The sequence below is a fragment of the Trachypithecus francoisi genome, unplaced genomic scaffold (assembly GCF_009764315.1).
Source record: "Trachypithecus francoisi isolate TF-2019V2 unplaced genomic scaffold, Tfra_2.0 Lachesis_group11, whole genome shotgun sequence".
In the NCBI taxonomy this organism is placed as follows: Eukaryota; Metazoa; Chordata; class Mammalia; order Primates; family Cercopithecidae; genus Trachypithecus; species Trachypithecus francoisi.
This window is the reverse complement of record NW_022681456.1, coordinates 116555302-116573564: the sequence shown is the minus strand read 5'-3', so window position 1 is coordinate 116573564 and position 18263 is coordinate 116555302. Positions and strand designations below refer to the sequence as shown.

Here is an 18263-nt window from a genome sequence, read left to right as displayed (position 1 = left end):
AGAACAAAGCCAGAGGCATCACATTACCCAACTTCAAACTATACTACAAGGCTACAGTAACCAAAATAGCATGGTACTGGTACAAAAACAAACACATAGACCAATAGAACAGAATAGAGAACCCAGAAATAAAGTCATATACCTACAACCATCTGATCTTTGACAAAGTTAACAAAACCAATCAATGGGGAAAGGACTCCCTACTCAATAAATGGTGCTGTGATAGCTGGCTAGCCATATGCAGAAGAATGAAACTAGACCCTTATCTTTCACCATATGAAAAAATTAACTCAAGATGAGTTAAAGATTTAAGACCTCAAACCATAAAAGTCCTAGAGGAAAACCTAGGAAATACACTTTTCGACATCAATCTTGACAAGTAATTTTTGGCTAAGTCATCAAAAGCAATTGCAACAAAAATAAAAGTTGACAAGTGGGACCTAATTAAAGAGTTTCTGCAGAGCAAAAGGAACTATTGATAGAGTAAACAGACGTCTGCAGAATGGGAGAAAACATACGCAAACTATGCATCCAACAAAGGTCTAATATTCAGAATCCATAAGAAATTTAAACAAATCAAGAAGCAAAAAACAACCCCATTAGAAAATGGGCAAAGAACATAAACAGATATTTCTCAAAAGAAGATACACAAGAGGCCAATAAACACACACAAAAAAAGATGCTCAATGTTACTAATTTTCAGAGAAATGCAAATCAAAGCTACAATGAAATACAATCTCACGCTAGTCAGAATGGCCATTATTAAAAAATCAGAAAACAACAGACACTGGTGAGACTGCAGAGAAAAGAGAATGCTTATATACTGTTCATGGGAATATAACTTAAGCAGTTAAGTAGTTCAGTCACTGTGGAAAGCAACTCTAAGTAATGAGGGCATCTATACCTTTTATCTCTATACTAAGGCCAAGGAGAGTACTCCAATTTTTAGGAGTAACATTAGCATTCCAAGGCATAATATTTTTACTAACATACGGAGAGTGATCAGTTTGAAGATTTCTCAAAAAACTTAAAACAGAGCTACCATTTGATTCAGGAATCCCATTCCTATGTATATATCCGAAGGAAAGTGAATTGTTATACCAAAAAGACATGCACATGTATGTTCATTGTTGTGCCATTCACAATAGTAAAGACGTGGAATCAATGTAGTTGCCCATCAGTGGTGGATTAGATAAAAATATGGTGCATATATACCATGATATACTATATGGTCATAATAAAAAAGTAAAATCATGTCCTTTGCAGCAATATGGATGAAGCTGGAGGCCATAATTCTAAGCAAAGCAATGCAGAAACAGAAAACCCACTTCCATATATTCTCACTTATAAGTGGGAGCTAAACACTGAGCACACATAGACATGAACGTGGAAATAGCAGATGCTGTGGACTATCTGAGGGGTGAGGGAGGGAATGACGCATGGTTTGAAAAACTACCTAGTTAGTACTAGGTTCACTACTTGGGTGCAATATACCCATGTAACGACCCTGCACATGTATCCTCTATATCTAACATAAAAGTTGAAATTAAAAATAACCAACTAAATAAGTAAAATGCAGATTTCCAACTGGCTGTATTCTGAATGCACATTACCTATTATAGTGTAATACGAGACCAATTTGTTCCCAATGATGTAAATATCTCCTCTTGTGTGTTTTCCTCATCCCCATCCCCTCTTGGGGAACTCACGAATGTGAACCATCCAGTTATCATATTTGTTCAAAGGAAGAAAGCAGGGAAATGAAGGTCTCAGTCAGAACATATGCAGTTATTGTTTTATTCTTATTCTCTTGTGTTGTTTACAGTGTCTCTCACAAAAGAAGAACTCCGTCTGGCAGGGGATGTGGCTAGGGACTCATTGGGCCCGCAACAACCGCAAAAGAATCTAGGCATTAGAATGAACTACTGGAACCTGAGTCAAAGACCTGTTAGTGATAGTTTGCCCATTTCCTGGCCTCTAGTTGCTCGAATGGGGGTAAGAGAGGGAAATATTAAATGATTGTGTATTGAGATGGAGATGTGGAAGATCTGGCCCTGACGGAAGATCAGAAGGAGGAGGCAGGGTGAAAGCCCGGTTTTACGCCTCTTGTGCTAGAGACCACATTGAGAGACAGGGTGGGAAAAGATGCATCAATAAGGAAATGTGGGCAGTGTTGAAGTGGGACCCAGCTGTGGACAGGGAGGAGGAACAGGGTGCTGAACACGCCTGAGAGAATTCTTCCAGATGGCAAGGGTGGGGAAAGGGATGGGTGGATGCATTCATTCTGTCCACTCCTTCTTAATCGACAGGTTCCACTCCCAGCTGAGGTGGTCGTGCTTGTCATCATCGGTGAAGAAGGACTTGTTGTGGTATGTGCCTCGGGCCAGCATGCCCTTGGGAGCCTCCTCAACTGGAGTGAGGAACTCATACTCTTCAGGCCGAGGCCCATAGCTGCCAACCATAAATGTTGCTTTATCCACTAGGAAGAAAGAAGAGTTCATTAGGGTAAGAGCCTGACAGAGGAAAAACACACACTGCAAACTGGAGAATCTGGAGTACAGCCTACAGTGATTAAAGCCAAGAGCAATAGTTTCCAAGCCTAAATAAACATGAGATTTACCTGAGGCATCTCTTTTTTAAAATTTTTTATTATTATGTTTTTAAGACGGAGTTTTGCTCCTGTTGTCTAGGCTGGAGTGCAGAGGCACAATCTCGGCTCACCGCAACCTCCGCCTCCTGGGTTCAAGTGATTCTCCTGCCTCAACCTCCTGAGTAGCTGGCCTTACAGGCATGCACCGCCACGCTTGGCTAATTTTGTATTTCCAGTAGGGATGGGGTTTCTCCATGTTGGTCAGGCTGGTCTCGAACTCCCAACCTCAGGTGATCCACCCACCTTGGCTTCCCAAAGTTCTGGGATTACATGTGTGAGCCACCACACCTGGCCCTGAGGCATCTTTTTTAAAAAACGATTCTTTAAACATTGTTTAAGTTGGAGTGCCTTTTAATAATAGTTTCCTTTGTCCTACTTTCAAAGGCTATGGTTCAGTAACCTTCTGTGGGTCCCAAGGATCAGTGTTTTTAAAAAACTACACAGTTGATTCTGAAGTAAAGTTGAGGAACCAGTGCCCTAAATCAATGGGGATTAAGCCTGTTTTTTTTTTTTTTTTTTTAATGGAGATATAGCAGACTACACCATTTAAAAAACTCAAACAAATTGAGACTGCAGTTTGATCTTAGTCCTGCAATGGCCTAAGTCATATAACATTTTTGAGCCTCCATTTCTTTGTGTGTATGATGGACTTTGAGGATCTTCTATCTACGAACTATCATTCTATGAACATATCAGTTGGGGGAGATAAAGTAACAGATGGTGATCAGAATTCATGGATAGAATAATTGGATGGAACAAGAACAGCAGTAAGTTGGTAAAAAAAAAAAAAAGTGAAGAACTAGGACAAATGGTGAGAATAGCCAATCAAGTTTATTTGCAGGTGAACTGGAATATATATTAAGAATAGTTGGGCATTGAAAAGCATAAATAGGCAGATAGGTGGCATATAGTTGGCTAAGTGTTGTTAATAAGTTTGAAAAAACAGCTACAGACATGTCACTATCCTTTGGTTGAAATGAGGCCATATGGGCTTTGTGCAAAGGAAAATAGGAAATTAAACTTTTTTTTTTCATGAGACTAGGTATTGGAAAGGCCAATCAATATCTTTCAGGTCAATGGTCTTCTCTGGGATTTGAGAAATTGACTGGTCCTCTATGTCATACAAATTTATCAGATAATTTCTCCCCTATCTTGCTTATCAATTTGGTGGAAACTGAGGCATGCTTTGCTGTTTCTCACCTCTGGAGAGGACAGACCCTCAGGTAGAAAGGAACTGTAAAGTGCCTCCATCACCTTCCCACCTCTCATTTCTCTCTGCCCATATTAATGAAAGAAAATTGAAGGCAGATTCCCAAGGCATGTCAAGAAGAATTGCAGATTAAGTAATATTGTCATGTTCTTTTAATTAGACAGGCTTTTTCAATCCTAGAAAGCATTTTTTTTTCTATTTCTTTGTTAGGAAATTGAGCATTGCCTGTCCCTTCCCTCCAATGCCACCCCACCTACTCCCACTCCAAATTCACATACCACCTGGCAAGTTTTTTCTTTCTTGGGTTTCTCTGACACTTGGTCTTTGTACCTGTGAACTGCTTTTTTTTTTTTTTTTTCTTACTTTGTGGAGTATTTTTATATACTTTATTTCCTTCAAACCTATCTTGGTGACTGTTCTTCTTTATGAGTGATAATGTTGAATCCAAAAAGCTGATTGCTGAAGGTCAGCAGCTGATGCAGTCTAAATGAGGTCCCCTGAGCACTGGACTTGTCACTGTCTAGATCAGAGGTGTATTTGTGCCTTTTCCTAGAGCCAGCATCCACAGCTTTGATCATATTCTCATCTGAGTCTATAGCTAAAAATTGCTAATAACCAGAAGTTAAGGTATCAATGAAAAGCAGTTTGGGACAGTGTGGAAATGTGGGTTCCCTTACCTTTCACTCCAGTGCGGTAGGTGTGCTGAACATATTTCAGGCCTGACACAATATCCCTGTTCACCTGCAGATGGGAAGGAACCAAGCTGTTCAGATTAAGAGGGTCTTTCATTTTTTCTCATCTTTCATGCTGATCCTGCCTAGCTAAATCTTCTCTGAAAATGAAAAAACTAAAGATTTAGTTCAGAATAGGCGTTTCTATAATTATTTAGCATGGCTGTGAAGCAAAGATTAGAGAGGGGAAATCATAAAACGCAACATTGCCAAACTGGTTTACTTTTCGAACATTTTGACTTTTACCGTTTCGGGAGAGAGGAGTAGTTCATATTGGTCTCAATATTCTTCATTGTATTTCTCCTTTCTCAGTGGTCCCAAGAATGACCTTGAACTTTCCCTCTCCAATACTAGTGACCAGGAGACCATCCTTGTCTTAGTAAACGTTATGAAGATACCGGTAGAGCACATCATGTAAATATCTAAAAACTACAACCTCAGAGATGATCCACCTATCATACAAAAAACAAATAACAAGGAGGAAAGCTGTAATGGAAAACTCATGTCTAGAAGATGGCTGTGCCTGCAATATAACTGAAATAGTGCGTGAAATTCACTTGTATCTGGCAAATATTTTGGATGTCTGTCATTTTCAGACGTTGTCTGAGATCTTGCTATTTTCCCAAGCCTTTCAAAGAAAATTCAGTAAAGCAGAATGAAAATGTAGACAGCCGAAGAACTTTGTTTTTCCATGATTCATTTCACCTGGCACTAACCTGGGTTGTCTGTTAATTTTACACAGTGGTTATGTCTATACAAACAAATTAAAGTGGACATTGCATCATTAGCCGAAGGGCTTGGTTATCTGTTCACCAATGTGAAGAATTAAAGCATCTTCAAATAATTTTTCTTCAACAATAATTATAGCTGGCCTTTTGTGTTGGACACAATAGTTAAACCAATCAACTAGTGCTATCTTTTATTTTGTTGGCAGGGAGGTGGCAGAGCGGTGAACACTGCCAGCTTAGATTCTTGACTGTCACAGGGTAAATCTGTAATATAAATCTATGAAGAGCTGTCAGAAAAAAAAAAAAAATTAGCGTCATCAAAGAGACTGTGATAAAATAAAGCCCAGACTTTCTAATTACTCTGAGTCTCAAATGTAGCTCATAGGAATAGGGAAAACAAATGCATCTTTCTAGATGTCCCCAGGCTTATCCCTTTCACCTAGTGGGAGAAAGACCTAAGAAGAAGAATTATATTGGTGTAGCAATAAGTAAAGAGCCTACCATCTCACCAGTGCTCTACAAGTGGGTCCACTTAATATAAATACATTTGGGGCGGGTGAAATAAAACTGTGAATATTCATAGAATCCTCTTCTTCTGGCTACATCCCCATCCCTATTGTGTCTCCCACTCCAGGGAGAAGAAGCCTTGGTGTTATGAATCAAAGTGAGAGCTGTAGAAGTCAGAGATACCACATTTCCTTGGGAGGTAGAAACACAGTTGGGGAGAACCTAAAAGAGCAACCCTAGGCCAGGTTTTTAGAAAGTACTAAGAAGTTTGGGAGGAGAAAAAGAACATTGAGTGCAGCTAACAGAGATCGTGAAAGAGGACTTTAGCAGGTGTTACTGGTGTTATAAATGCAAACTTTCTTGGACATTTTTCAGGAGACTTCAATGAAGATTTAAGTTGTTTTTCAAGGATTTTCACCTTTGATCTGGCATTTCTTCTAATTGTAGCACCATGCTGGGAGAAGACACAGGATGGTTCAACTTTATGTAGGTTACTCAGAGAGCCATCAAATCTCTGAATTAGAGAGTACTCAAAAGCCCCTTTCTGTGGCCTACTCCTGCATCATCCTAATGTGTAAACCTGACCACACAGACCCACATACCACATTCCTCCTCTGCCTTCCCACCCAGAAGAGAATGCCCTGTTCCAGAGTTTTCCTTCTCATCTTATTCACATCAAAATTTACCCGCTGCATTTCATTTGAGAAAAACCGATTTACCAAATAGACAAATTAATACAACAGTATCAATGATTAAAAATGAAACTGATGTGCAACCCATTCTAGGCATATTTTGACATAATGCCTTACCAAACCCTCAGGTGCTTCAATAATACATAATACGACAGGAAACAAGTAAGTGAACCCTAGCTCAGTGTCCATTATAGAGTAGGTATCCACAAATATTTCCAGGATGAAATTATTTTCAGGCATATTTGTATGGGGTAGGGAGGGGTCATCCATGGACTCTGAATCATATCCTGTACCTTGGGGAAAGAAGCTCCCAGTGTGCAAATAGAGAAAGCAGATGGAGTCTTCCTTGGTGGAGCCCAGGCCCTGGAGACTGAGGCTAAGTGGGAATGAGAGGCCACCAAAGCAAACATAAACCACTAAGTGCAAACACTGCATTTCTAACTTATTTGTTTTCAAAGTCAAGGTTATTTTTCTTGTGATTTTGGCTACTCATTGGGACATATGGTTATTTACTAGATGTCAGTTTATTTCTTATTTAGTTTCCTCTTTCCTGGTTACCTGTTCCACAGCTATAATTGTAATTTCCAGTTCTTTAGCAAAGATCACACACCCTGGATTTTTATAATCCTTGAGCAATTAGAGCTGAGGCCCTCTCTGTTCCATTTTCTTTTCCTATTGGTTGATTCACTTACGTGTCCACTCTTCAATATATATTCCTGAACTATCTGCTATTTACAAAGTTCTGTGTGAAATATTGGAAAGGAGGGATGTACAACTTTACCCTAGACTGAGGCGCTTATGTTGTATGAAGAAGAAATGACACAGGTGGTACAACACAAAGTAGCATGTGCCTCGTGGATGTATTTGGAGTTCACAGACAGAGGGATCCGATTGGCTTAAGTGACAATGAAGAGTTTAAGAAGTCCTGGCTAGGAAAAGGCATGAAGCAAGGGTGGGTATCAACAGGTAGCCCTCAGGGCTAGGAAGAGGACATTCCAGACCCAGCTTGGGGGTACTGGGGCAGAAACAAATAAAAGGTACCTCAACATGATCATGCAAGAAATTCAGTCACGGATTAAAGAAAAGATTTAACTTTACAAAAGCACACAAGGCAGGATACTTACTTTGAAGTGAATTTTGACTCTGTATTCGGAACCTTCCTTTAGCACAATGGTTTCTTTTTTGAGGGCTTCCAGATCTCCTGTAGAGGAAGATTTAGAGAGAGTTTATCCTCAAAAGCAGATACACAATTTAATAAATGACTTTTAAGCCCTGGAGAAATTTGTTGGGCCTACCAGCACAACATGCACGGTTCATAGGGCCCTCAGTTCACAGAGTATTTGAGTTTAGTCCTGCGTGTGCATGTGCACACAAGCACACACACACATGTGCATGCGTGCACACACACACACACACGTAATGCCTGAAATCTTACAGCTCTGTTAGGGAAAACATTAGAGTTTCCCTGCCCCCAAGTTTGATGACAATGCTAAAAATATACAAGCCATTACCAGTAATGAGTTGTGAAGATAAATCTTTTTTTGGTCAATTTGTTCTCTCATTGAGAATTATATTACTGGTCAAATGAAGAGGTTATTAAAGAATATACCCCTACCCCTCAAATAAAAAATATGATAAAAATATTATTTAGGAGTGTCAGCTATTTGTTTTTATAGATCTGGTGATGTTTGTGGCATTTTCTAGTTTTTAGAATTCTACTTGTTTTTATTCATTTTATCACTTTAAATAAATATTCACCTTTGTGTTTACTCTTGTATTTTCATTTGCAATATCATACTATTTTTCTTAAGGAATATCACTGAAGTTATAAAAGCTTCAGATTCCATACAACCAGGATCTGTCCCTAATTCTTGTACCCTGATTAAGGAGGTAATCGCTCTCTATGCTTTTCTTCATGCATAGCAGCTGGTTTGTGACAGAAAACCAAATTTGAGTTTCCTCTGCTGGGAAAGGGGACAGAGACAAAGTTTTCCTTGCAATACCACCAGGCCCTGCTGAACGGAACAGATTTCTTTAGCGCTAATTCAGACCTTATCTTGCAAGCTGGCAGCTGCACCTGGTAATATTAGGAAGACTCTGAATTCTGGTAAGAGAGTGTGAGTTTCTCTCCTGGAGAGATGTGAGCATGTGGGGGTAGCTGAATTTGCGTGTGTGCCTGCTCTAATGATTTCAGTTGAACAGGAAATGTGCCTTCTCAGCCTCTGATTTCCTCCCTCTGACAAAAAAGCCCATATAAGGTAAAGACTGGCTATGTCCTGTGAGAGGGGAACTACTCTGCTGCTAGCTGAGCCTACTGTTCCAGACTTATGCTTTGTCTGTCTCACAACAGTCCAATTTTTTCATTTGGTAACTATTTTTTTTTCCCCACTAAAAACTTGCCTTTGATGCCCCCAATCTCCTGGCTTCATGATTCTCCTCTCTTTCCCCTCTGATGCCCATTTCCTCCACAATAACCCCCTTCCCAGTCTCTCTCCTTCTCCTCAAGCCCTAAGTCTCAGGGAAAGACTTGACCCTTAGTTACAAAAAGGTGAAAGAAAATAACAACATCTTAATTTGTATGCCTTTAGTAAGGGACATTGTTTATTTAACAAGAATCAGAGTTTCAAGCTAAAACAATTCAATCTATATCAGTGGAATTTCTAGCATAATTCAGGATTGCTTGTCACCTTCCGCTAAGTTTTGTAGCTGATAAAAGATCAATACTTTGATGTTCAGACTGTATAAACCTTACAATTTCAGAAGCACACAATTTGTTTCTTAATATTTCCATCAGCAGTGTTTATTGCATAAATAACAATTCTCTTACTATCACGTGGAGACAAAAATCTGTAACTATATCAAATGTGTATGCCTGCACTCTCTTCAATTAAATAGAGATAAAGATCGGGCTGTTCATGAAATACGGTAAATACTGGGCACTCTAAGAACAATGATTTGTTAACTGGTCCTAGCATATATACCTCTCTGATTCACTAGTTTTTTTCTTTTTGTTGGAACAGGAGACAGAGACCAAGTTTTCTTTGTGATATCTTAGGCCGCCTCTGAACAGTACAGATGTGTCTACATACCAGTAAGGTCCATGGTGATTGGTCCTGGGGCACTCGCACAAACCAGGGTGAGCCGGGTGACAACGACATTGGGGGCTTTCGGATCTGCAGGATCAAAAGGGAATGTAAGTACCAAGAAGAGACACGTGTGTAGTGGGTGTGTGCATTTTTATTGCACTAATTATTGACATCCAACATTTCCTAAGTGGCTACGGGTCAGGTACTCTGCTAATTGGGCACTGCCCATTTATATCTCCGGGCCATGTCTTGTTCTGCTATGGTATATGTGGAAGAGATGAATGGTTCAGTAGGGACTGAGAAAGAGAAAAAAGAAGAAAGAGAGAAAATGGAGAGAGGGAAATACAATTCTAAGTGGTAGTCTGGAATTCTTTCTAAATCCCTGCTGTGTGTTATGTGTGCCTCTCTCACGGCTGACTTGCATCTTATCTCTTAAGAAGACTTAATTACACAGTTCATAACTTTAATCAACATATATAAATTGTGCTTGCTTACTTATTCCTGGAAGCAGTTGGTCTTCTTCCCTTTGCTGCTGCTCCTGAGCAGTCGAAATGTCTTCTTTCTTCCCGGGGACCTTCCACCCACCCTGCTCTCTGTACACACATACCTGTTACTACAGGACCATCTCCCAGCAGCGTTTTCTTGTACTTAGTTAGACTCTCATCATCTTTGTCCATTTCCTGCAGCTCTTTCAGGGATTTCTGCGGTGGAGGCTTGTAATTGAGCTTGTTGTCCAGCTCATCATCGTCATCCTCTTCCACATGTGGCTCTGGGGCTTTTTCAGTCATTTTGATCTATTTCTGGGAGAGAGAATGACCGTCCATTAGTCAGAAGTCGTGGATATAAAAGACGTTTCTGGGGCTGCTGTTAGCAGCCTCCTTACCCTCATGGACTTCTCTGATCATCAGTCACTTTCCTGATTTTTTTCCTAATTCAATCTCATTCAATTCTATGAAATAATAATCGAACGTATTCTAGTCATTTCTCTGACCTGCCTGAATTTCTCTATGCTCATTGTAGTATCTTCTATTCATTGAACAAAACTGACAAGAAAGAAATCACTCATATGTGAATAACATACTATGAGCAAAGCAACATGGCCCAAAGACTCCTGAACAAATGAAGCAAAAGCCCAGTCAAAAAGCTGTAGCATTATCACAGTCCTCCAAATCCAGCCAGCCTGGCTAGCATCAAAGCCTGCAGCATGCACAGTCTGAGTGATAATGGTGGAGAGAGGCAGGAGAGAGAGGAGAGAGGCGGAGTACTTGCCAAAGAATGGTTGGCTTCGGCCGGGCGCGGTGGCTCAAACCTGTAATCCCAGCACTTTGGGAGGCCGAGACGGGCGGATCACAAGGTCAGGAGATCGAGACCATCCTGGCTAATACGGTGAAACCCCGTCTCTACTAAAGAATACAAAAAAAAAAAAACTAGCGGGGCGACGAGGCGGGCGCCTGTAGTCCCAGCTACTTGGGAGGCGGAGGCAGGAGAATGGCGTAAACCCGGGAGGCGGAGCTTGCAGTGAGCTGAGATCCGGCCACCGCACTCCAGCCTGGGCGACAGAGCCAGACTCCGTCTCAAAAAAAAAAAAAAAAAAAAAAAAAAAAAGAATAGTTGGCTTCTCCCTATTAATGGAATCCGTCCCTGAACTCCAGCAATGCCTCAAAGGTGACTCATGAGGAACCATTGACCTTTATGATACCTGCCCCAGGTGCCTGCATGGTTCACACCCAACACTGCTAATCACCCCTCGAGGGTGAGTACTAGGTTTGCTGTTTTTCTTGAATTCCCCCCCAAACACTTGCATAGTTCTGGCACTTCATAAAACTTCCTTGATTGATATATAAGGTTTTATATCTAAATATATTCTGTTCTTTTTAAATGCCACAAAAAATAGCAAAGGACACTTTAAATTCCTCCAGACAAAATTGTAAGTACAAATTTGCCCTTAGCATTTGTCCATCCATTTCCCTTTTCTGGATCCACTTCCCTTTCAGTCTCTCTCTTTCTCCCCTTCCCAGGTCTCCATTGACCTTCTAAGGCCCCACCTGGGCATACCCTGGAGTCTTCCTTCATCTCTCATTATCTATATTTAGTTGTTTTGTGTTAAAACATTGAGGAGAAATCTAGGCAAGTTATTTACTTGTTAAGGGTTAATGACTGAATAGTAGATTCAAAAATTATTCCTCTTAGAGGATGTACAGTCACAGCTTTTCAGACCTGAAATGAACCATTGGGGTTCATGTAATCATTGAGGATAGTGAGATCCAGAGTTAAGAGAATTGCCCAGGTTCACACAGCTGGATGAGAGGCAGTATACTAACCAAGAGGAAGAAGACCCTCTGGGAAGAATTTCACACCCTGTGGCTGACAGCCATATGAGATGGCTGCCAGGGAGTTATTTGGGCAAGGAGATCGTTTTCTGATTTTCTTAGTTCTATTTTGAGGGTAACTCTTTTCCCTGCCTGTGGTTAAAGTCTTCATTGCTCCTAAGTGACACAACTATAAGAAAATATCTGTCACATCACATCCTGAGTGGCTCTGCAAACCTTAATAAAGTATCCCAGGAGTGAAGATATCTCTGGCCAAAATCAGTTCTGGTTTTGAGTTTCAAGGTCACTATCATTGGCAAGAGGAAGAAAAATAATTTGGAAGTAAAGCCAAATGAGAGCAATTTTAATGGAACTAAAAAAAAAAAAAAAGAGAGAGAGAGAGAAAGAAATAATATCCTTAATAATATCAAGTCTCTTCCATCTAAATAAGCAGCCAAACATTATGAGCTAGCCTTGACCAACTCTGAAAACAGCATTGCAATGCCCAGGTTCACTTCCTGTACAGGAAGAAAACATGTAGTCCTGTTCCTATGGCAACTCTTGCTTCAGCTGAAGAACCAGCACCACTCAAAGATGACACTCTAGAGCAGAGCAGAATAAATATAGTGACTAACGCAATTCGTGTTCCAAACAACACTCAGGGAAAGTGAATGAACTCGTTGGAAAAAATGAAGGATGCAGCGTGTGGATGTTGTAGGTTGTGGGTAGTTTAATGCCAATCATTAAGGGGCAGATGAAGAGCAAGCCAGATAAAACTAATCAGATGAGACAGGGGCCTACCCAGAACCCTGGTGACCCCTGGAGGATGGGGGCCACATAACAAACCTGCTGACCAAGCATCAAAACAATTATTTATAGAGGAAGACATCCCAGCCCCCATGGTCAGGCTTTCTGAACTATATCACTTGGTTCTAACAAATCTCCTGATTGAATGAAACCTGACCATCAGATAGTAACATTACATCCAGTCACTGGCTCAAGATGATTTCAGTAACCTCCAGGAAATTGTAACTAAGCAGCCTCAAATCTCAATGTTGAAAAGAGAAAGAGAGAGAAAGAGAAAGAGAGCGAGAGAGGGAGAGAAAAGGATTACGTATAGGACAAGATTTGCCACCTTCTAACTGTGTGACCATCGGCACATCCATTTATCTAACATCTAGGTCTTGATATTCTCATTAGTAAATCTGAGGCTTGTGTTCTATATTTTTTTGATTCATTGCAAACAGATATAACAATTGTTTCATAAAAATCGAGACATAACTTTATCTAGATATTAAAGAGTGGAGGATACTGTGGGATTTCCGCATAAAATTTTGTTGCAGTCAAAAGGGGGAAATTCAGGGCCACATTAAAATCATTTGGTTTAATTATAGCATAAGAAAAAGGGATATGAGACCAGGTGATCCCAAACTAGCTCATTCTAGAAAGCTGATTAGAAAAAGTAATAATACAGCAAATAAAGGACAGGAAGAGAAGTTCTCAGAGAAAGTCTTTTAAAGCAAAATTAGGGTTATGATTATTTGGTGAGCACCCACTGTTTACAAGACACTGTACAAGCCATATGGATGTTTAAATTACTCTTCAGAGTAGAGAAGAGGCTGGAAGTTTGGCAATCTAACCATACTAAAGGGTCCTCCCGGTTTGGTTGATTTCTTATTTTTGTTTTTTTTTTTTTGGAGATTACAGGTCTCTTTTTTAAAAATCTGATAAACATGATGGTAATTATCTCAAGGAAAAAAAAAAAACAGATAAACCCATGATATTGTGCATATGATCTAGGGATTTGTGGACCCCTGAAGTCCTTTATAGACTTATTGGGGTTCAAGATCTCCAGATTAGGAGCATAGCCTCAAAACTGTGGAAGCATGAAGCAGAGGGTGGAGTGTTAGAGAGGAAGCTTGTTTTTTTTGCTTTTGCTTGCTCCTTCTCTCTTTCTTTTCCTCCCTCCCTCTTTCTCTCTCTCTCCTTTCCTTCCTTTTCTTTCTTTCTTTCTTTTCTTTCTTTCTTTCTTTCTTTCCTTCCTTCCTTCCTTCCTTCCTTTTCTTTCTTTCTTCCTCTCTCCCTTCCTTCCTTCCTTCCTCTCTTCCTTCCTTCCTTCCTTCCTTCTTCCTTCCTTCCTCCCTCCCTCCCTCCCTCCCTCCTTACATCGTTTTACTCTGTCACCCAGGCTGGAGGGCAGTGGCTCTATCTTGGCTCACTACGACCTCTGCCTCCTGGACTCAACCAATTCTCTTGCCTCAGCCTTCCAAGTAGCTGGGACTACAGGCACATGCCACCTGCCTGGATAATTTTTTTGTTATTTTGGTAGAGATGGGGTTTCCCCATGTTGCTCAGGCTAGTCTTGAACACCTGAGCTCGAGAGACCTACCCTCCTTGGCCTCAAAGTGCTGGGATTACAGGTGCCTGGCCAGAAGCTTGCTTTTTCCTGGAGCTCCACCAGATCATTGACACAACTTGTCTCAAGCTGAGAGTCCACCTACTCAAAATGTTGAATATGCTGAAGCAGAAGATATCAGGTGACAACTGTGTCTGAGGGTGCGTGACCACAAAACCTGGCAGAGAAGCCCAGGTGCACATGGGTACAGGAAATAGCCCCTTAGGAGAATTCCGTGGTCATTCTGTTTGATTTTGGATAATGATCTCTTCACTGAACTAGGCCTTGTTATGCATGCCTGGGTTTGGGTTCTGGCTTTGCTACTAACTGGCTTTTCCCTGTTAACCGAATGTTGCAACCACTGTGGATCTGACTTTCCTCATCTTGGGAGATGAGGGATTAGGGCACATCATCTTTAGACAATTACTTTTCTAAGGCCTCTGCATATTTCTCCTGACCTGCAGTCATGTGTCAGCTAAGTTACCATCCAGTTACCTTATTTCACCTGTGAATAGGACAGAATATCTGTCTGTGTTTTGTTATTTAAAATGTATGTGAATCCCCATGCTAAGTAAGTAGACATTAGCTGCTCTTGGCACAGAAACAAAGGGTAACTATGTGAGATGATGGATATGTTGATTTGCTTCACCATAGTAACATTTTTACTATCGATGTGTATCCTTAAACATTATGCTGTAAACCTTAAATATATGCAATAGAATTCATCTTTAAAAGGAAATTTAAAAATTAAAAAATAAAATGTATGTGAATCCCCAAAAGATGCTGCATATTTTATTTTATTTTATTTGACCTATTTTTCTCCCAGACATAAAATTATTTTTCTTTCACCGAACAGGTCTTTGCATAATAAAGGGTACCATAATAGTAACAGCAAATTGTTACTGAACACTTACGAGCCCAAAACTCAGTTATTATGGGATACGTGCTATGCATGCGTTATTTCACTCAGTCATTGCAATGTTGTGAGAGGTAGGCACAGTCAGTTACGTTGTACAAGTGCAAAAACTGAGACATAGAAGAAAATATTAAATGTTTCAATTACACAAGCATTTAAAATTTATTTTCCTAATATCACCCTATAGATAGTGAAAAGAGTAATGGTCTGGATTCTAAAAATGAGACATTCGCAATGCATATACTAACAAGAGATTAACATCTGGAATACATAAATACCTCCTATGAATCAATTTCTTAAAAGGTATTTATTGTATATATTTAAGGTGTAAAATATGTCTGGGATACATAGATAGTGAAAAAGTTACTATAGTCAAGCAAATTAACGTATCCATCATCTCACCTACTTTTGTGTGTGTGTGGCAAGAGTGCCTAAAATCTACTCTTCAGCAAAAACTCAAGTACAGTAAATATTATTAAGCATTGTACTGCATTTTTTTTTTTTTTTTTTTTTTGAGACGGAGTCTCGCTCTGTCGCCCAGGCTGGAGTGCAGTGGCCAGATCTCAGCTCACTGCAAGCTCCGCCTCCTGGGTTTACACCATTCTCCTGCCTCAGTCTCCCTAGTAGCTGGGACTACAGGCGCCCGCCACCTCGCCCGGCTAGTTTTTTGTATTTTTTAGTAGGGACGGGGTTTCACCGTGTTAGCCAGGATGGTCTCGATCTCCTGACCTCGTGATCCGCCCGTCTCGGCCTCCCAAAGTGCTGGGATTACAGGCTTGAGCCACCGCGCCCGGCCTGTACTGCATTTTTAACATTATCTCTGGGTAACCTCCGTTTCTCCTGAAGCCCCAGCCATAAATGGCGTATATAGTTTGACAATGATTTCTCAAATTATCTGTGTGCATATTTAACCACAAACAACAATTTTCTCTTTGTATCCTCCTATCTTATGGATGCATGTTGAAATGAGAATAGGAATTTTATGAAAATTCTACAGACTGGGCCGGGCACGGTGGCTCAAGCCTGTAATCCCAGCACTTTGGGAGGCCCAGATGGGCGGATCACAAGGTCAGGAGATCGAGACCATCCTGGCTAACATGGTGAAACCCCATCTCTACTAAAAAAAAAATACAAAAAAACTAGCCGGGCATGGTGGCGGGCACCTGTAGTCCCAGCTACTGGGGAGGCTGAGGCAGGAGAATGGCCTAAACCCAGGAGGCGGAGCTTGCAGTGAGCTGAGATCCGGCCACTGCACTCCAGCCTGGGCGACAGAGCGAGACTCTGTCTCAAAAAAACAAAAAAAAAAAAAAAAAGAAAGAAAATTCTACAGACTGTTTTCCAATGCCATCATCTAAAGGACAACTGATTTTCCTATTGATAATATTGATATTATTGATACAAATTATAATAGTTATCACATGTAGTGCTAAGTGCTTTCTAGAGGATTGTCTATGTAGTTCTCACAATAACTTTGTTGGCATCATCATTCTCTTTTCCAGACTAGGAAACTAAAGTTCAGGTTAAGTAACTTGCCTAAAGAAGATATACCATGTGGTAGGTAGAATTAATGTCTGAGCCCAGGTTGTCCGACTTTTAAGCACTATGCTTTATTGCTTCAGTTGTCTTTAAGAAGTTATAATAAAATTAGAGTTTGTTAGTCATCTTGGGAATCTACCTGGAGGTGCACAAGCAGAGGTCAGTACTTCTTTGCAAGCTCTACAGAGACAGTTTTAACAAAGCAGGGAAGTGTCAGATAACGATGTTTCAGCGCAACTCGTGCAAGTTGCTTAACCTCACTGGTCCCCGGTTTCATCCTCTGCAAAATGAAGCCGTGGCATGAGAAGATCTCTGAGGCCCCTTCTTAATTGAATGACTCGAATGCTCCCTAATTTAAAGAAGCTTGTGAAATGAGAAAAGAAAAGAGGAAGTAAAAGGGAGGTTGGGGAGGACTCAGCCCATCAGCATAGAATCTTCTGGATGGACTTTCCTCACCTTCCTCAGCTGCTCATCTCCCATTCCACAAAGGGCAGAGTTGGGTTTTGTTTGTTTTTGACTTTGGTCCTTCGCACAGGAAAAATGAAATGGAGAATTAACAACTATATGTTTAACCAGGTTAATGTGGGCCCCATTTGTTAGGCCCCAAAGCCCATATTATTTTTTCCCACTGACTTACTACTCCAGTTTTCTCTATTTTCTGCTTCACAGATGCCCACACAGATTAACTTTCACAGTGGAGCCCTCACATCCCCATATTGGCTATTCAGCAAAGCATTGGCAAGCATTAGATGTGCTGAGATGGGGACTTAATCTTCTCAGGCTCAATTAAAATGTCAAATTAAATTAGGATGGTTACTCACAGTGTGCATATGACATAGCATAAATCAATGTTTTTGCTTGCAAATTCAGTGAAATTTCCAAGACATTGCAAGTGAATTACACTTAAAAATTTACACCCATGTCAGGATAGAGCATCATCTGTTTCATTAATGCAGCTCTAAATGGACTGAGGACAAGAAAAGGTAGAACTCCTAAGTTTAGATTAAACAAATTACCTGGGTAATTCAGAGAAAGGCGACTTTCACATCTCATAGAACATAGATTGAGTTAGATGCACCAGGGATTCAAAACCAGGCTCTGCATTATTACAGGACTCAAGCAAGTTGCTAATTTCACTGAGCCTCAATTTTACTACCAGTAAAATGGGGATATTCTTCTTTATGGGGATGAAAGATTGGAGAAGACATGTGGAAAATTATAGGACTATACTGATCAAGAATAGACGTTCCATGAATATTTGTTTCTTTCCTCTTCTTCCTTCCCTGCTCTGACGTGGTCTGTTTTGTTGCAAGGCTTCAGTGAAGCTAGGTAACTGCTTCCACACCAAATGCTTTCCCTTGGATGGGAGCTGACTCTGTCCCCACTCCTTCCTCCTTAAAAATATATTTTTGTCTTTGAGGAGTATTAAAGGGACAAGAAGTTCTGGGGAATTGCAAGGATTGTTTAAAAACTGAATCACCCTAAAATGAGACTATATTATAT

General features: G+C 40.4%; 1 protein-coding gene across 2 annotated transcripts in view; it reads right to left on the bottom strand.

Annotated features, from left to right (window-relative positions):
* Window positions 1-1774: 1774 nt before the first annotated feature.
* Window positions 1775-18263, bottom strand: part of ARHGDIB (Rho GDP dissociation inhibitor beta) — a 21025-nt gene continuing 4536 nt past the window's right edge. For both annotated transcript variants that reach the window (XM_033222775.1, XM_033222776.1), the window contains exons 2-6: window positions 10212-10404; window positions 9608-9691; window positions 7643-7719; window positions 4538-4601; window positions 1775-2479 (exon numbers count right to left, since the gene is read on the bottom strand). In XM_033222775.1, the coding sequence (XP_033078666.1) occupies window positions 2280-2479; window positions 4538-4601; window positions 7643-7719; window positions 9608-9691; window positions 10212-10392 (606 nt within the window). In that variant the 5' untranslated portion in view covers window positions 10393-10404 and the 3' untranslated portion in view covers window positions 1775-2279. The remainder of the gene's footprint in view (window positions 2480-4537; window positions 4602-7642; window positions 7720-9607; window positions 9692-10211; window positions 10405-18263) is intronic.